Genomic DNA, 20,808 nt, shown 5'->3' with positions numbered 1-20,808 from the left:
CCTGGAGTTTCAGACGTACTGTTCGCGTACTGCTTTCGGTTCCACTTAATTCTCAAACTTCGCCTCTGATGTTTTCATCTGTTTTAAATCTGTTATGAATACTAATCCGCTTAATATGGTGGTCATCCTTGGTAATAGTATTCTTCGGGAAGCTGTTTTTCGTTTTAAAGACTTAGTTTGCGCATTTTTCTGAAGGAAAGCGCCGACGGTAGCTTAGTTAAAATTTCAAATTGGGCTACATCGAAACTATAATAAACTTTACCTATAAAAAATCAATGTCGAGAGTGGAATTTGTGAATTGTCTTTAAGGAGGTCATAGAGAATTTTTAGGCAGTAATAAAAGCTCTAACTACATAAAACAAAAGTCTTAAAGTGTTTTTTTCCCCCCACCTGAACTACATTCCAGAAAATTTAGGAGTAGTGAGTGAAGAGCAAGGTGAAGAGTTTCACCAAGGTGGTAACGGGATGGAAAAAAGATACCAAAAAAGATGGAGTATATTAATGCTGATAAACTACTGCTGTACTCTTCAGAGAGACTTTCCTGCTACCTCCAAAAAGTAAAAATGTACCAAAAGAAGTGTCGCTAAGGAAAAATTATGTTTAATACATAGCTTTGTAACGCAATTAAAATATATATTTATTTATTGTTTTTTCTGTGAAAAGTTGTTTAACTTACATAGGTATATTCTCAGCAAAATCTATGACAAAATTAATGTCACTTTCGGTTTCAGCACACCCAAAACGATAAGAGTTATGTAAACGCATTTTTCTTAAAATTATTATTTTTTTTAATTTGCTTGAGTGGACAATTGAACCGATCTCTCTTTCTCTATTCGTTTCTGCTCTCTTGTCAAAAAAAAAAAAAAAATAGATGTAAAAACAAAAGCAAAGTATTCAGATGCTCTCGTACAAGAGGGTAAGCGGTTACGTCATTAAAGTGGTAAGACACTATCTTCAGTGCTACCAAGTTTTATTTTACATATTTAAGATCAGTTTTACTATTTTAAATGGTTCAATGACAAACATACACATTTATTTTTTTGTAGAAGACTTAAAGACAATTAAAGTAATTGTTAGAAAACCAAAATAAAGGGTTACATCATAATTTTTTTACACAAAAAAATAACTTCTTCACTAGAAAAGTATCATAAATCAATGCGTAGGCGTCCGAAAACATGTTAGCGCAGGGTTGCATCACAAGTGCTGTCCGTTTATATCAGCATCTGCTACAGCGACGCTTGGTGAAACGAAGACAGCATTTTTACCATTGTAGAAACAAATTTTCTCAGTGTATATTTCTCTTTATATTTAACAACAGCTGAATTTATGAGCATACTTTTAGGGGGTGGTCATTCAAATACGGAAAACGCGTTCGGATCAGTTTGGAGAAATGTGGCTAGGGCTATACAGCACTTTAGAAATTTTTTCTCTATGAAAGTAAGTCTCACCTAAGTTCCAACTTCAGTACTTATGTATTTAAAGAATTTTTTTTGTACACTTTTTTCCGTACTCGCTTTATATTTTCTTAGTTTTCATTGTACAATAAATTTTTTTCATTTACAACTAAAGTTTTGGAATTTATTTACACAATTAAATAAGTAAGTACTTTTATATTTAAAGTATGTACACATGTATGTATGTGAAATTTGTGAAATATAAACTAAAGTTATTTTTAGAAATAATAAAAATCAAACTTTGGATAAGTCTTTACAAATTCATAGCAAATATTTTTTTCAAAATTCAATCAGCTTTTAAAATCATGTGTTAGTCCTTATGTAGAAAGTAAAAATAAAAATATCTCCATTAGCAAAATCTGTTTTGTTCAAAAAAAAAATAATAATAAAACCAGTAGATGCAGAAAAGTAACTGCTTAACTGACCGAAATTACTGCCGAAACATGGATGCGTGTGCCTTTAAAATCTTATGTACATTTTTTATCTACCGAACTTAATTTAAGTCATAAAAGTATGTTATTTGTTAAACTCTACAGGCTGGTTGCCTAGCCAACACTTTGTTCTCACTTTGTTTGCTGCCTTTCTGTTAGTAATTTAGCTATAAATATGTATATTTGTTATTCCATTAACTAACTACATTTCTATGATTTCAGCAAAATTATAGGAATTACGAACAGCCTCGGTTTTACAACGCAGAGCGCTTTGGGAAGTGCCAGCAGCCACACTTAGGCGTAAAGAGCCTCGATGACATCGGCATACTGCTTGGCTACAACATTACGTTTTACCTTCAAAGTGGGTCCTAAAACAACAACTCAACATAAGCGACTTTTCCATACTGGCATATTCTAGTACACTTACCCAATTCACCCGTGGGTATGGAGAAGTCATGTGGCAGGATTGTGAATTTCTGTACCTTCTGCGCATTGGAAATGGCGTGCTTGTTGGCGCGCTTGATGCCGTCTTCGATGGATTTCCACACCTTGGGGCAAGGGCCGGCCTTCAGAATTTCGCTCAGCGTTTTGTGCTCAACACCCAAACTCTTCACCCAAGTGAGCGACTCGTGCGTGAGATCGTCGAGTGGTGCGCCAGTTTCGCGATCCATTTCGGTCTGCAAAGCAATAGTCAGATTAAGTATGAAGTATTGCGCTGAAGATCCTTGATACTCACTTTAATTGTTAGCAGCACGGTCAGGTATTTGCGCTGCTCACCCACCAAAAAGGCATTCGCAATGCCATCCAATTCCTTCTTGATCAAATTCTCAATATGTACAGGTGGAATGTTCTCACCACCGGCGGTAATGATAATCTCCTTGGAACGTCCGGTTATGTAAACGTAGCCTTTGTCATCAATGTAGCCAACATCGCCGGAATGTAGCCAACAGTCCTCGTCCAGCGCCTCATCAGTTTTCTCTTGGTTGTAAATGTAGCCCATGAAAACGTGACGGCCGCGTATACAGATCTATCGCATGAAAATACAAAATTAGCGTTTGGAAAATCATGAAATTGCTGACTTTTCTCCCAACTTACCTCACCATGCCCATTTTCATCCTTGTTGACAATCTTAGTCTCACAACCGGCCATTGTTTTGCCGATCGAGTTCAACGGCTGTGTATCAGGCAGACACAATGTGTGGCAACCGCCCACTTCAGACATGCCGAAGGCATCCAAAAGTTTCATGTCCAAGCTGAGGAAATATTTCTTCGTCTCAGGTGACATGGGTGCCGCAGCAGTGACGTGAGTTATGCACCGATCAAAGCCGAGCGCATGCTTCACCTTGGACATAACCAATTTTTTAGCGAGGTTATAACCGAAACCACCAGGACCTTTGCTGTAAGGGGAAAACAGAATTATTAATGAGGAACCCAGGTATATCTTGTTGCTACAAATCATGGATGGACATGTCTTTTGGCTTCAAAGGAAATTGAACTTGGGAAAGCTCTAGACTTCGTGGTGTCCAGATTGTTTGCCCAAGACAAGCCACAATCTGGCGTATGAAACAAATAATAAATTCATTATCATCGCATTTGAACTATTTACAAAACTGTAAAATGTATATCAAACAATGGACGGTCATTTAAGAGCTGGCTACTCTTCTTGTGCCCCACTGCCTGCGAGATGACAGTTCATTTACGTCATTACACTCGCCATGGCATCGCTGACGGTGTGTTAATTAAGTGCAATTACTCAACGCTTGAATGCTAAACGCCAAGTTAACGGTTAATGGTAGACAGCGGGCAGTCGTCACGCTAGACGACAAAGTGCCGACTGACAAACGATCGGCCGACACCATTTAAGTGAGCACATAACAATAACGTGTGGCACATAAATCAAACGGTAAAAATACTTACTCTCTATAAGGACGTGCCACAAACATATTTGGATACTTTCTCGTCACACCAAATAACTACTACACAACCAAATAGAAAAGTTTACGCAACTTACCCATGAGTCTCCATGTAGTGACGCAAAGTTACACCCTTAGCCCAGCTGGCGAGCATTTTCTTCAAACCGCCGTTAGACGAGCCAATGGCCACCATGCGTTCCTGGAATTTTTCATAGACACGCGGAACTCCCATAAATCTTGTGGGACGCGCATCTTGCAATGTCTTCACGAGTGTACCCTTCAGCGCATCCTTGTCGGCGAAATAGATGCAACCAGCTATGGAAGCCACTGTGTAGATATCAACAGTCTGTGCGGCCACATGGGACAGTGGCAGATAGGATACGACCACCTCAGAGCCGGCTGTAACATTGTATAGCGACTTCGTGATGGCGCGTGTATTAAAGATGAGATTGTCATGGCTAAGCATAACACCCTTCGGCATGCCCACGGTACCAGACTGTAAGTAAGAAGAAGCGAGAAAATCAAGTGGTTAATGGCAGTAATGGAAATAGAGGAAGCGCGGAACTCGTGCATGAAGCTAAAAGCAATTAATTTGCAGCTGAAAATGCATCATAGTTGAGTCGCGCGTACGACGAACTGAGCTCGACAGACATTCAAAAGCCAAACGTAAAAAATATATGTATGAGTTGTTAAGATTAGCAAGGGAGACTCTTTAACTGTCGGCCTTAAGGTTAGCTGCTAATTTTAAACCGCCACAAGTAATTACTTACCGTGTACACGAGACAGCAACATTGGTTTATGGCGATATTTGCCAGACGCTTCTGGTACTCATTTTCGACATCCGCAACAGCCATCGCCTCGATTTCGGACCACTGTATAAAGACACATAAATTAAATTTATTTTATTAGATGCAACCAACAACTTTCTTTCTAAATCACTTACCCTGTAGTAGCCATCTTCCTTCTTCATGTAGGGCGCATATGGTTCCTGAATTTGAATAGCCGCCTTCAGATGTGGCAACTTGTCTCTAATCTCTTTAATCTTATCCATTTGCTTGGATTCGTCGACCACCACAATTTGCGCACGCGAATTCTCCAAAACATGCAGACAAGCTTCCGCTGAGTTGGTCGTGTAAATACCGGCGATAATACCACCGGCGTGTATGGCACCCATCGCCGAGTAAAACCATTCGGCGCAATTGAAGGATAGCACACCCACTGAGTGGTGCGGCTCCAGACCGAGCTTGATGAACGCTTTGGCGACTTGATGCACTTTTTGTTCATATTGCCTGGCGCAGTTCCGGAGCAGAGTCGATAAATTCGGAAAAGAGGAAACAAAAAATTAGTTAATCCCAACAGCAGTGTGAAAATTTGTCTTCGCCTAATGGCAGTGGAGCGTGAAAATATGGCGACAAATGGAGAAATGGATTTTATGTTGGCACAAATCTGCGGACATACGTTGAAAGTGCGATTGTATGGTCGGCGGGGAGTGGGTGTGGACGCGGCGCAGTTAGTAGTGGTGTCATAGTTGGCACGAATGGTGAATTGTGATGAAAAATGTAATCCAGCCGATTCGCTTTTTACACAGTTGGCTGTGGTGCCAAGAAAAAAATGCGTGAAAGTGATTTTTGGACGGCGTCAACAGCGCACAACGGCGGGATTTATGGTTAGCAAATCAGAGAGAGCGAAATATTAAATTTAAGTGTTGAAGTATGGTGAACAAATTGAAACAAACGACTGCGAAAAGCAGAAATTTCTTTGAATTTCTTTAATATGGACAAACTGGTCGTAATAGTATTATAATAAGACATGTGGGGTCTTGAGATTAAGGTAATCTTTATATAAGCTGTTAAGCTGTATATGTGAGAAAGAATATATGGAATCTTCCAATAAGGATTACTGCAATTGCTACAATGCAACTTAATGAAAGAGCTCCATACTTATCGGAGTCCAGTACCGGACTACACCAGAGTACAGTGAGGATCTACACCATGCCTTAATAGTTAATGAAAATTACTAATGAAGTTCAGTAGATTTGAAAATAAAGGGAGGGTTTCTCTTTATATTCACCTGTAAGTAACGGTTTCGTATTCCTTGTTCTCATTTTTCGTGCGCAGCGCCGGATAATCACCATAATTATTAACTGTACGCTTCAAGACACCGGGTACGGAAATCGGCTCCTCTGCTGAGAGACCCTCAGTGGATCTACGAATCTTCACTGGCTCCGTCGGATCGCTAGTACGATATGACTCGGCTGGCAGCAAGCGATTCGGACCGGGACGGTTATATAATGACTCCCAATTGGACATGTCGTCGGTTGTTTAAGTGCAGTGAGAAGTACAGAAAGCTGCAAGAGAGTTAAATATAATAGTTACTAAAAATTGATCAATTAAAAAAGATGGATGTCTATAAATTTATATGGCAGTGCTTACTACAATCTTCAACGAATAAGGCATAATTAAAGTAGAACACACAATCTTATGTTTCCATTTAATTTTCAAATAATTATAGTTTCGAATATTGACAGCAGATTAAAGTCAGCTCATCAACCGATAACCTTTGGCTTGCGTCGCGTGACCTTATGTGTCTAGTATTTACTCAAACTAATGCGAATAATCAACACCGTAAACACAGCCACGAAGAAATTCGTATTTGATGCTAATCTCATGAGAGATTTGTTCTGTTTCAATATTTGTGCTCACAGACAATGTGCTCACAGTATCCACAGCTAGTAATCACCTGATTTACTATACGTGTTAACAAAGTACAAATAAGATAATTGAGCATTTATTGCTAATATTAATTAAATTTTAATGTGTCGATAGCCCAAGCAAGAAAGTTGCCCCACTCGTTTGATTTATTTACATATTTGCGGTAGCCTGACTACTTTACATTAAACTCTGAGGTAGCATTTATTAAACAACAACAATAAACCCGTTTTTGCCTGAGATATTCAGTTGTCGGTAATTAAGAATGTCGAAAGCATATTCATTATTTCAAATAAATGGTGGCCCACAAGTTATAATAAGTTTGCCACGAAGTTTGTTACGCCCAGAAATAGGGGCGTACGCAAAGTAGGGTTTTAGGAGATCCACCCCAAGAACGGTCATTCCGAATCTTCGTCAAACTTCGAACGCCTACTCGGAGTTCGTCCGTCGTCCTCAACATACATACAGATATTTTTGTTTTGAGCGAAGAAATTCTGGACATGATGACTTCCCAGCCCAGAAGGCTGAATATCATTTTATAAGCAATTTTTACTACTTTGCGAAAAATTTTGTTAAAAATTAAATGTAATTTAACAAATAAATACACGTTTTCTGCTCTAACTATTTTTGTATTTTTCATCTTTCTTTAAGTTTGATACATAATTGACGAGCCGAGTCCAATGAATGGCGTACTCGGAGTCAAGCCATCATCCTTTGCAGAAGACGAGCCCAAGTTACCGCGAGAAACGAGAGGTGACCCTTCCGTAGCTTCGAATATCCAGAATAGACCCCGACATATCCCATATATGACTTGCATGCAATAAGTCTCCGCTCACCAATCCCACTAATCTGACACTGAAAATTCAGATCCAACTACCATATTATATGGCTGTATTACAAAGAGACCTGTCAAAATACAGATCTTTTTCCGTTATTAAATAACCCTAGTTTATATGTATCCCACTATGTCAGAAGAACTATTAAAACACTTTCCATTTGAATAAAACAGAGTTTTTTTTAGAAAAAACTAAGTCCGTTCGTTCAACTTCGATTTCAAATGGTGGCCGACATTGCCAGCCAAAGACTCCCAAAAAGGAAGCACGTTACAACGATGTATAAGTAAAGAGCAGAACTAGGGAACCTTGGCATATATAGAGAGATCAGCCTTCTCGAAGTGAATTTAAAGGTATTATCGAAATTCTTATAAAAAATATGCATTAACATTTAGAAGTCGGTTCCTACAATATACTATTTCTTGCATTCTAGTTTTTTGAGGTACTTCGGCGCGTTGGGTACTTAAAAGAGTCGTTTAAGTCTTTCGATACAATTACTATGCCCAAAACTCGTGCTTTTTTAAGCACGTTCGGCACTTAAGGAGGGTACTTAAGCGATTTTACTGCTCTAAGAAACACTTCAACATACTTATGTATGTACATATGTCAAGCCATTTTTCCAGGGCCAAAATAATCAGAGCAAGCATTGACGCGCAGAAATTGATGACAAATATTCTAAAAACGTTTCGACGTCATCTCACTGATAAACTGATTTTTCAAAACAAAAAAAACGAGCGCAAAGTTTGCTGATGCTGTTTGTCTTTATCTTACTTACAACAAAAACAAATGCGATACACAAATGAAAACAATGAACTTTTTTTAGCCAAAAACACTTGACAGATTTTTTGTTCCACTTCGTATTATCGGCACAACATGGGGCCAAGTGCTTGACATATTTGCAAATAGACGAATAGGAAGTTAAGAGAGAGCAGCGCAAAGCGCTACGCCATATACTCGCTCATGGAGCGTCAATGCGGAATTGCACCTGTGTGAACTACCGTAAGCGCTGCGCTAAATGCAATAACTGGTTAGAAGAAATGTGTACAAAACCAACATAAATGGTAAAGTTTAGCTAAACGAGTTTGGCTGGAAATGGCGGGCGAGCGAGTGAAATGTGTGCAAACTACTGATTTGGCGAAAGCAAAACAGAGAAAGCAACAACAATTTGAAATCAGTGCGAATCTATGAAGATCTAAATATACAAATGTTTACCAATTTCGCAGGTATCGGCCAAAAGCAAAAACAAACTGCGCAACATGAAGACAGTGCGGAAGGTAGGTCACTGAACGATCGGCAGTTGAAGAGGCAAACGTATTTCAACGGTGCTCTGTGCATGCAGCCATGTGCTCGTGTGTGGTGTTTGTGTGCCGCCGGTTTTCGAGGTATTTCCCAAACTCCGGCTTGGGAAACGTCACTTTTTCTTGCTAATTGTTTGTTGTTGATTTTTGATTTTTCTCTTTATGAAGTGGTTTGGTGAGCGTACAGGCACGTTTACACTTTGGTTGTTGTTGGTCTTGTAGTAAGATAAGCGCAGTAAACTGCACCTACCTAGGTACATATGTCTGTATTTGGTGTCAATAAAAAAATGGTTATAAACTCGTTGCGCTCTTTACTTGCTGGCTCTCCGAAAGAGAAAAAATCAGTTACATACAACTTTTGACATTTTCCCCTTCATTTCGTGATTTGCTGATAAGCAGTTTTTTAATTAGTAAAAAAATAAAAACTATTTTCAACGCTGGACTATGCACTTCGTTAGACTTTCGTTCATGGGTGCAATTAAGCATCCGCACTTTGGCCCAAAGCAATCTACGCACACGCCTTTATGTACCACTAAAAATTGTTTTATGATGCCGGGCGATGTTTAACTTCACGATATGGTATACATATTTTGATAACAAACATTTTATTGTGCGACTAATGCAAAATTACTGTGAGCGTTGAAATGTAGATGTGTACATGGATCAGAGTTTAATGACCATACCGGACATTTATGAATGCCTTTGGTCGCTAAGAATTCGATACAATAATTCGAGACATACAGTAGTGATAAACCAGGCAAGATAAATTATACTTATGTTTTATATGAACTTATATTACTCTTATCTTAATTATTTGGTTGCTATACAATTTTTGTTCTTAGTCCTTGCATGTGGTACCCAAACATCGAGCTTCTTTTAATAACCAACGGTTTTTAAATGATTCAAAACCGTTTGATGATGAATGTGAAGTTCCTTAGCGATGTCAAAGCTGCTTATGTGACGGTCCTGGTCAAACTTTTCATAAATTCATAGACTATTTCAACGATAAGTCGACCAGAGCGAGGTACATCTTTCACATGCTTTGCGTGGCATTCTTCCTTTTTTAAACAACAATTTCAAAATATAGCGAACTTCGCCATTATTTTCACTGATTTTTGAACAGCTGTAACCTTTTTTCAACTTCGCCGAATTTAATTTTTTACAAAATACGAAAAGACTTTTTCGACTACCCAATAATATTATTTTATCTAGAAGTCTTAGTTAAGTTTGTCTTATAAAAGTGTTCTCCATTCTTCCATAATCGAAAAAAACGTTAATTTCCAAAAGAAATTTTTTGAATCCCTACTATTGGATATTTTCTTTGCTGTCTAGTATTGAAGTTATAACTTTAAAGGCTGTTTTCTCAATGTCAGGTGAGCATTCACCTTTCAGTTAAGCTCTAGTGAACGCAACCAGGATTTCTTCTTTCGGTAAAGTTACCCAAAACTTAACTGATAGTTGGTTACTAACCATACGTGGAGAAAATGTACGATAATACGTCTTCAGGTCTGCAGAATTTACTAGTTTATATAAGACTATCTACATAATGGATACAATAGATCACAACACTAAAACCTGTGTTTCAATCTCACCATAGCAATGTCTCAATACAAGCATACACATACATTTATCCAGAAATTGGGTTACAAGAAGGTCACTTTCATACGCATTTTATACCTCTCAGACAATGTCGACACTGATTTAAATCTTCTAAATATAATAAAACTATTCTATCAAAGTATATTTATATATTTTTCCTTAATTTTCCATAAATTTATTTATTAAATAAACACATTTTTTTAACCCAAATTGATCACACAAGTGTTAAACAAATTTGAAGCAACAAACTCTTCAAAAACAGTTGCGAAAGCGTCACCAACACGTGGGTCATATGTTGGATATAAAAATAAAAAGAACTGAGCACAGCAATACTACTTGTTGTTGTTTGTTTAAGTGACCAAAATATGCTGACTAATACAGATCTTGTAATAACTACACATAAAGACAGAAGATATACAAACTGAATAAACGAAAACAGCTTAAATTTTTCAAAACAAAACAACTGTTTTGCAGCAAAAAAAGCGAACACAATTTTACATAGATGCTGCGCTTTCTGACGCTCAGCAAAGAGTAGAGAGCAATTTTACTTTAATTTTTATTTATTTTACTCCATTGTCAATATGTTTTCGCTTTGGCCAATATAATATTATAGTTTTTATTAATTTTTTTTTTGCTTCAAAATTTCTCGAACACTTCCACATATAATTACATAAGTTAAATTTCAATGACTCGGAATTATGAAGTCGAAACTAAAGTTCAAATGCGGTGCACATTTTATTATCACAACTTCATGCAGCGCTAGCCGTACTCAGACACTAATATTCTTAATGCCATCTTAGCACATTTGTTCATACGATTGCATGCACTGTCGATCTTGTCACTTTTAAGGTCGAACACAGAAACTTGAAACAACACCTTGACATATTCTATTTGTCACATTTTTCAGTTAAACATTCTTCACCTACCAATAAAATCGAAAGTAGTTGACCAGCAACCAATATTTGTAGACACGAAAGAAATTAAGAGAATTTAAAAAAAAATCGCCCAGAAAGCAATACGAGCGTAGAGACCGCGACCCGCCAAACGTATACGAAGAAACTTGCGCGTACAAGCCACAAAAGTAGACTGACACCGCTAACTGGCCGGAAACTTAACAAAACTTCGAATGCCCACTAACGGCAAATGCAATGTGTTTGTATGTCCATAATATAGAGAAAAAGTCATAGAAAGAAAATAAAAATATTTAGTAGCGCCTTCACGATCAGTCAATAAAAACAACTACCTAGAGAGCTATAGCAGATATCCAAGTCTATAGAAAGAAGCACGCATTCAGGCAGGCAAATAGCTGCTATCAACACAGGTCATTTGCAGGCAGCCAAACTTCTTCTCGCTCTCGCCGCACTGCTTCTCTTCGAAATGTACCTACATAGCGAGTGCTTGTACGCTCTCAACTATAATGATCCGCTCGCATTTTCTCTCTGGTTGAGCAACGTTTATGTGTGTATGGACTCGGTATATAGGCTTGTGCATGTATTTGTTTTTCTTATCAACTTATTGATCGTGTTGTTGCAATTGCTTGACGGATCGGTCACACATTTGCTCACGCAAGAATGCAATCGCTAAAGTATTTGCTTTGTTGTTGCGTTATAATCCCCACTTAAAACGCCTGAGGACAAACGTACGGGGACTCCAAGAAAGTTAAGATAACTAAAACATGTAAAAGTCAAAGATTAGAATAGCACTTTGCCCTTAGATATAATACATAGAGCTCACCGAAAGAAAAATTGAGGCGAGTGTAAAATCTACGGAGAAACCTAAACTTTCTAAAAATTCTATTATGACAATATTGATGATAAAATTTCATGGCGAAAAATTGAAGCAAATGTCTCTTGAAAACAAGCATGATCATTGATGAGCCAAAGATCTTCATTAAAACTCGAAGACTCACTCCTTGCAGTGGATTGAGTTAACTAAAAAAGTTTAGGTCGTAGGGTTAATTCCAAGTCTCACTTGAACAGATAATATTCGTCCTTTGTGTTACCCGTAAGCTTCTAAAGGTAGATCACTAAATCCTCATAGATCGACAAGGCGCTTTATGTTTACCACACAGCAACTTCGTTAGGCTCGTCGAAGGTGTGTCTACCGCGATTTTTAAAATCTTTCTGTATGATAAAATCTGGGTAACAGAGTAGGAAGTGATAATATGGTTCAACTTCGCCTTCCGCAATACAGCTTTGGCAAAGAGCGTCGGGCAAAATACTTAGTCACACCCAGTGCGAAATCTATAGAAAAGTGTCCAGTCAGAACACATTAAATTGCGACGAGATTATATTTGCTCAGAGCTAGTAGTTCTGAGGACCTTTTACGGTTTACTCTGACCTCAAAAAACTCACTGAGCTCACTGAAGTTCTAGAGGTCCAACGCAAGAAACTGACTTGCTTCCAATAGGATGAAAGGAAAGGACTCCCTCCCTAAAAAGCCCATTGGCTTTGCAGTTTCCGGAAACTCATACGAGTCTAAAATGGAAGAAACTTGAATTACTTAATACACCATATAACTTAATGAAGTCATGCACTCTTTGAATAGCTTTGAGCGTATAATCCGCGAGCTCAGAGTCAATATAGTCGCCCTGCTATCGATATTTAAAAGACTTCTGACAGGAGACTCTACAACCTACAGCCCCTCTTAACTTCGATCGATCAGTGAAAAAGCCCTCTGCACCACTTCTCCAACCGCTTCGTCCCGCCCATAAATACCTTGCAGGTGTATGAGAAGATATCGCTTGGAGAAGGTTTTGGGAAACAGTGATCTAGATTGTAAGTAGTGGAGCTAAGAAGGAACCACCAGTAGAAGTTCTGGAAGACAGTGATCTAGTTTGTAAGGAATGCAATCGAAGCAGTGAAGTATTTCAGTGTGTCCCTGTCCGATACCCCTCCTATATACTAGGTATATGTAATTGTTTTGATCAAATCAAACAGCAAGATCTAATACACTTCAACTGAAGCGGTTTGAAACTAGAAAAGCCCTTAAGACAAATATATATTTACAAGGCATTTTGCATTTAGTTACCGATAACACTCAACGATAACAGAACGATTTTCACAGTTAATTTATATAAGTATTTATTTTATAGATTATAAATTAGTATATTACTTATCCCTGTTTAAAAGATCTTTTTGGTTTACCCACTAACATTGACAATGAAAAGAAGTTCTCTTATCAAGTAGACGCGACTACAGACTGAGCGAATGCACGCGAATAGCACAGTATGCTTGTAGGACAAGTACAATGCCATCGCTTGCCCCACTCCCCGACCGCTGCGTAAAGTCGCTATTGGCTGTTGCAACAATTGCGATTGTTCCAATGAAAATCAATTTGCTGCAACGCAACGCAATCAGTTTTAAATAAACTAACATATTGTAATTAATATGTTTACACATACAGACAAATAGATTGTGTAATGATTAGTTCAGACCCTGCCAGCCCGTGCATCATCAATTTAATATTTTTATAGTTTTCCTCCAGCTTGTTTATTAAAATTACGTGATTTAAGTATCAATAAGTTTTCGAAGAAATCGGATGTTTTACTTAAAATTGCAAAATTCCGGGTAAGCGATTTGTTGTACTCATACATCGAGGAAAGTCAGAAGGAGTTTGGGGAAAGGAGTGTAATATGAAAATAGCTTACATATTGAAAACCGTGAGGACAGCTTCGCTATGAACAAATTGGCTCATTTCTCAGGTCTTAGCTATTAGGTAAACATGTAGCTACCATTCAATTAGCCGAGTTAATGCGTTCTATCCATCATATAGATTAATGAAAGAATCAACAGCTTATAAAAGAAATTCAAACGAAACAATATACCTCAATTACTGTCGGAAATACTATACATACTATATATGTATTAACAACTCGATCTGGAGTCTCGCATTTATAACTTTTTGCATTAGCACAAAGTCTGACTATATTTATACATTTTTAATACAAACTTTAAAGTTCGCATGCCTATTTATAAAATACGCTTTGGAAATAGTTTTAAACTAATTTGAAACACTTGCGAGAAAAACATTTGTTTTTGTTAATTGCAGCAATTATAATTTCAATTTTCTTATAATTCTCAGCGCTTGGTGTAAGGAAAACACTTCTCACCTTCAATCCCGAATACACGTAAATGACGCTAAAAATTGCGTGACTAATTACTGAAACGTGTTTAGGAAAGTGTTAAGTAAAAAAACTTTTCCGTTTAAAGGTAGTTTATGCTATGCTTTAGAGAGTTTAGTTTAGTTGTAATTTATGGTGTACTTTGCGCCATGCTTTATCCGGTAGTTGACTTCGAGACTAAAATGATGAACTACTCTCAGCTAGTTTCTAATTTTATAAAAAAAACTAATTACATTTAGTGTTGAGATTGGGTATAAGGGTTGTTTGCAAAGGTTCATTATGCAGTTTTTCAATTAAATTGGGTTGCTTTAGCGTATTCGTAGTTTTTTTAATGGCTGTTTTAAGTTTGGTTTTATTGGGCCGTTCACTAAGTAATATGGTTTTTTTAGTGCAATTTAAATATGATTTTTTTATTGTATAACATACTTTAGGAAGATATGCATACATTTTGATCTAAACATTTTTCGGTCAGAAGATTGATTTCACGCCCATAAATTTTTTTATCTTGCAGGCAAAAAACTAGACCAAGTGGTTTTGACGTTCTGAATTGAAGTGAAGGTTCTTCCATCTATAAAATTTTCAAAAACCAGAACAAGTGATCGTCTGAAGGTGCCAAGAGAATATGATGGATGTGGTGGCATATGGCATTCAAACTGCAAAAGCCTTTGGTTGGTCTTCAAACTTGTATGAGACTGTACGAACGTTTTCTTTCAATCAATTTTGACCTAGTTTTTTTCAGTGCATCACTAAATTTGTCCAGCTGATTATAATACACTTCAAAATTAATCGTGGTATTGTTGAAAAAAGCTGAAATTAAAAGATACCTTTGAAATACTACCAGATACACTACATATTTTTTTTTTGTGTAACTTTAGGCCATCAAAGGGTTTTGAGATGGTTCATCCTTTTTAGAACATAATCTCTTGCTCTTTACATTATTGTAAACAGCTCACTTTTCATTGAAAGTGACCATGCGCTTCAAAAATGGCTTACGTTTTTGACGTTGGATCACAAATCACAGACGTTAATGCGACGAAGCAAATTTCGTACTATAAGAACATGAGGAACCCATATGTCAAGCTTTAAAATTAATCCTAGACATTCCATGTGCTGGTGAACGTTAGCCAAATTTAAACTTCCAGACATTTTTCGAATTGTTATTCGACAATATTCATTGATCAACGACTTTATTATATCCTAATCGGCTTCCAGGAGGTACATCCTCGAGATCGAAATCGCCGGAATAAAATTTTGCAAACCAATTTTGGCATTGGCGATGGGTCAGCACATCATCTCCATACATATCACATAACTATCGCCTTGGTTTTACCCTTTTGATAGTAAAACAGTAAAACAAGTCGAAAATGCTGTTTTGGACATACCATCATAGGTAGGATACCATATAAAAATTATTCCAAAAAGTTTAAGAAAATCTAACAAACAAGTCTTACTATATCAGCTGTTCGAATGTATGACGGTTAAGCAGTTAGCGACGAAAAATTCCATGAGATCAGCTGTTGTCATCAAACGAAATTGCTTTGTGAACTTACCAAATTTCATTCTCTGGAGTACTGTTTCGACAGAGAATTTGCGGAGATGGTTAACTCCACTTTACTTCTATATGATTTTAAAGTCATTAAAGAGATTTTAGAACGCGAGTGTCGAATTTGAGATATAAAAGTGAATATAGTCAATATATTATATTGTCAATAATTATGATTAAAGTTATCACCAGATTCACAGTTACAAAGAAAAAATATATTATTGCTTTAGGAAAATAATTATACTTTTATGTATATTCTATAAAACATTTGCATTGCAGACCTCGACATTTATTCTATCGAATGTATGCTAAGTCAAAGATGAACTTGCTACTTTTTAGAAAAATATACTTTACGAGTAGGCAAGTACAAACTCCACGGATAAGTCTAAACCCACTGAAGATTCCATTAGAACGATAAGGACAATTATAAGTAAGAAGTATACAAAAGTATTAACTTTTTTGAATCTCCCATAAAAAGTATGTTATGCGATTATGGCATTAAAAAGGAAACAAAAGTACTTTTTTATGTTGCAGCAATTTATTATGCATTTCCCTTTCGGAATTTTAGAAATATCAAACTTATAAAAATATCATAGCAATTTCAACTTCACTATTTATGCCTTCAAATGCTCCTAAGAAAGCCAAAAGCCGCCTAATTTTTTTATTTAACTAACAAAAGTGATTATTCGCCCATATCTGCCGACAACTTTACATACTTATGTATATAATCATAGACTGTACATTTCTAGTAACGCATTCGGACAACAACAGCGGCCCGTAATCGTGAGTAGTAAGACGCTTATCGCCAAACGCTTAGCGCACATTATAAAGCATATCATCTGATAAGGAATTGTCAGCACGGACTTTGTATTCTCTCACGCGAGTGCAGTCATATACTACCTATACATAGTATATATACTCTCCAGTATAAGATTACATACATATACATATAAGTTCAGAGTTTTGAATGTAATTTATTGATTTTGATTATCCTTCCACTCAACTATTCGCATGTATTGCCTTATTGCCTTGATAAGCTGGTTATTAAAACGGAGTTTGTGTGCACTATTGCTCATAAATAAAATAGTTATCAATGAAAAGTGACTTGCAGGATATGATATAATGGAACCAGAACCAAACGTATATACCGTTTTTGTAAAACAACTTGCAGATAAAAACGGTTTTTACGGTTGGTTTTGGCATCATTTAATATTAAAAGTGGAATAACCGGCATAGAAATAAGTATTTAAAAAAAAATCACATTTTGAATGCACTTTCTTTCGATATTCTCAAAATGGTTGGCAATCCATTGTAAGATATCCCGGAAGCCATCTATCCGTTAAGTTACCGATTAGTTATCTAGTTTCTATGAGTTCTTGAAGGCCCAATATATAATTGTAACCGAAACTCTTGTGAGCAAAGGCTTATGAGTTGCACGGGGTGTGTGTATAAGTTTCCGAGAAACTTCTCTCAATGTATTGGAGCTTCGGTAGCTGTCTTCGATTCGCCATTTCTCTGCTCGTTGTTCTGTTGTGAAAAATGTATCTACATATAAATACGACAACAAGTTAGCGAATTCCATTTAAGAAGTTAGTTAGTTGAAGTACGTATAAAAGAGTGAACAGATGCCACACTAAAATGGTATAACCGCTTTCTTCAATGCAACCAGGTCTCGTTTTTCACATTTATGACAACCAATGCGTATGGCTCAATTGGCAAACTACAGGAAAAACTGAAAACACAAACATCTTTTTTATTGATTTAAAAATATATATATACAATATATATATGTATGTATGTATATATATATTCTAGAAAACGAAAGCCAAGGAAGTTGCTTCAAACTTAAGGGCTTACTAAAATGTTTCTTAGGGCGGAAAGAAATATTAATCCACCAAAGAACAAAGTACCACACGATTCCGCAAAAGTCAAAGGACGTTAAGGGTGCCCGCAGAGTGAAGCTCAAACACGAGCCGAGCGGAAATTTGTTAGTTGAGTAAATGGAAAAATACGCTCGGCTCCTGTATCTCTGTCCTGTCTGTCTATCCACTCTGCGGGCACCCTAAGTTTGCTTCGCAGATCTGTCTGTTTGTTTGTACAACAGGCATATTTGGTCGATTCGTTACTTTCAAACGCTTGGCGAATCGAAGACAGCTAGTGAATATGATAACAAATTAGTTTGAGAAAAAGGACGAAATATTGTTTCAAATCAGTTTCTATTTTAATTCTACATACACAAATTGTTCCTCTTTCTAAAAATTGATTTTATTCCACATCGGTTTCATCAGATTTGATTTCCTAAAATAATCAAAATATTACTTTTTATAATCCCACAATTGCTATATCGGTTGCGAAGAGGCTAACATTTTAATCAATCACTTCTTCGACGCTTATATACAATACTTTTATTAGCGTAAAATCCGAAACATTTATTATGAAATATATTACTCAACCAAATATTCCGTTACGCAAGGTATATATATTTCAAAAATAGATTGTAAAAATCAGGTGTTTATACTGATTAACGTAAACCTGCGACGGAAACCGTTGGCTTATCTACATTCACGGATTTTGATTTATAGAATGAGACCATAAAAGTGATGTCAAAGTGATTTCTATGTGAAAAGTAGTTAACCACATTGCTTAGCTTTGCAAATATATATCTGTGTTAGCAGTCAAGTCCAAGGCTTTAATCCCGGGTACATGAAAACATTAACATAAAATTATGCACTCTTCCTTAGTGTTCAATCTATAAGCTGTAAGATGAAATTGATTAGTTTTATTGATTGGCCGGCATTCGAATGTTTTTGCTGAAAATTGCCACAAAATACATTTTAGGCACGTAGAAGAAATAACAGATTTGCAAATATATCTACGTGCTTAAATGAAATTTGTCCGTAAATATGCAATTAAACTAAAATTAATTTAGTGGGTACATATTAATATGTAAATATTTATTTTTTTTACTCACTTAATTAATCAAATTTTTGTTTTTTATTTATCAGATTATTATATATAGATATTTTTCAAATTACTAAGATTTCATGAAAATTAAAATGTTGATTCAGATGCTTTCCGGAAATGCACTATTTAATCAGCAGGAGATAATCACAAGTTCATAGACAGAGTATTTGAAATTTATGGGATGCCATAGAATAGATGACATATTCTCAACCGTTTTTTGCAATTGTTATAAACCAATTGATACTTTTACAATTCATTTCTTTGTCATTTGTCTCTTGTCACATCTGTGAGGTTGCCAACGTTCTGAATTCCTGTCTATTGACGAATGTTTCGAAGCCATGTAAGTTGTTTACGGCCAATACCCCGTTTTCATTCAATTTTTCCTTGGATGATTGATTGTAGGAGCCCATAGATAGGGCGCCTCAGAATATGTCCTAGGGACGCTGCTTTTCTTTGTTTTATAGTCTTTATTTACTCTCTATTGCGGTTCACTCGTCTCAAAACTTCACTGTTTGTAGCTTTATCTGTCCATGGGATTCTTAGGAGTCTTGTAATAAGCCATAACTCGAAAGACTCCAGCTTGTTGATATCTGTGATTTTCAGAGCCCACGTTGCCATGGCATAGAAAATCATTTAGCAAACATAGTATTTTAAAAAAAGGTATTTTGATTCTGATGTTGAGGTCACGAATACATAATATGTTTTTGTATTTGAAAAAAGTTGATCGCGCAAATTGGATTCTTTATTTTATTTTTTTAAAACAATCCCAATTTTCGTTGATCTGACAGCGAAGGTACTTGAAATTATTAACTCTTTCAATGGGCATATTGTTAATCATAAGGTGTGTGTCATTGTATATGTTTTTTCTACTAACAATCATGTACTTTGTTTTGTTTATGTTAATGCATAGGCCATTTTCATCACGTAAGTTAACTCGCTTTACAAGTTCTTGTAATCTCATCAATCTATCGGCTACAAGTGTACTGTCATCTGCATAGCGTATATTATTGATGAAAATACCATTCACTTTCACAACTTGAACAGTACTGGTTATAATTTATACTCAGAGATGTTATTATCAGAAAAGTATTCTCTACAGTTTTCAATTATATATCTCACATATTGACCGATATTTTCGGTAAAAAGTCAACTATAAGCACTGGGTCCACATATTCAGTATCTAGGCGTGGCTGTAGTCCGATTTTGCCCATTTTCACATTGTAATATTATATGTCAGAGAAATGTCATGTTGCATCACCCGGCTTTCGACTCGTCTCGTCAACTGATCATTTATATATATAAACTTAAATCTATCTCGAATATATTTACTTGATACATAAAACCGTTAGTTGAACAAAACATTTATACTATGTAGTAGTAATTTTTTCCAAAAGCTAAGTAGTGGGTCTTTAGTAATTCGAAAAATAAAACAAAAATAAAAGTCGATTTTTCCCTAATTGTTTAACTTTTTCTATTTTTTTTTAATATTATAAATTAAACATTTTATTTCTCGATTCAAACATATAAATGAATGATATAATGAATACCCTTACCAAACTTCAAATACATCGACTCATTACAATTTGAGATGTCATGACGGCAACATCTGAAAGAGTGATGTCGCAAAATCGGGCTTAAAATGTTTGAGTTCAGACAACTTATACTTGTCATGACACTGAAATTTGGATATTATTTTGAAAGTAATTTAAATTTTGCAAAAAATGTTTACTATTTTCAATTTTTTTTTTATTTATGGACTAGATTACCCACAAAGCCAGGAACCATTTTAACATAATCATTTTTGTATAAGTGGTGCGAACAATTGTCTCTGATTCAAAACAAAATCATTACTTCACAGATAAGCTTGCACCTTCTCGAACCAACTTGAAGCTCTGATTTCTGGAAGCAATTTCAAGTTTATGAATTAAGCAAAGAATTTTATG

General features: G+C 36.1%; 1 protein-coding gene across 1 annotated transcript; it reads right to left on the bottom strand.

Moving 5' to 3' along the window:
* Window positions 1-1,826: 1,826 nt before the first annotated feature.
* LOC105232303 (very long-chain-fatty-acid--CoA ligase bubblegum) lies at window positions 1,827-11,379 on the bottom strand. Its single transcript, XM_011213952.4, has 9 exons — window positions 11,162-11,379; window positions 5,868-6,144; window positions 4,741-5,086; window positions 4,568-4,669; window positions 3,896-4,293; window positions 2,981-3,281; window positions 2,622-2,912; window positions 2,313-2,562; window positions 1,827-2,253 (listed from the first exon to the last, which is right to left on the bottom strand). Exons 2-9 carry the CDS (start codon window positions 6,104-6,106, stop codon window positions 2,180-2,182), a joined length of 2,001 nt encoding a protein of 666 aa, XP_011212254.2. The 5' UTR covers window positions 6,107-6,144; window positions 11,162-11,379; the 3' UTR covers window positions 1,827-2,179.
* Between the last annotated feature and the right edge of the window lie 9,429 nt (window positions 11,380-20,808).

Source organism: Bactrocera dorsalis, chromosome 1, assembly GCF_023373825.1.
Source record: "Bactrocera dorsalis isolate Fly_Bdor chromosome 1, ASM2337382v1, whole genome shotgun sequence".
Taxonomy (NCBI): domain Eukaryota; kingdom Metazoa; phylum Arthropoda; class Insecta; order Diptera; family Tephritidae; genus Bactrocera; species Bactrocera dorsalis.
Note: the sequence above shows the minus strand (reverse complement) of the source record. Positions and strands in the feature narration are given on the sequence as shown.

Coding starts and splice junctions, on each gene's coding strand:
- LOC105232303 (XM_011213952.4), bottom strand. CDS start 6,106: ATGTCCAATTGGGAGTCATTATATAACCGTCCCGGTCCGAATCGCTTG. Junction 5,087..5,867: donor TACGAAACCGTTACTTACAG/GTGAATATAAAG, acceptor GAACTGCGCCAG/GCAATATGAACAAAAAGTGC. Junction 2,254..2,312: donor CATACCCACGGGTGAATTGG/GTAAGTGTACTA, acceptor TTGTTGTTTTAG/GACCCACTTTGAAGGTAAAA.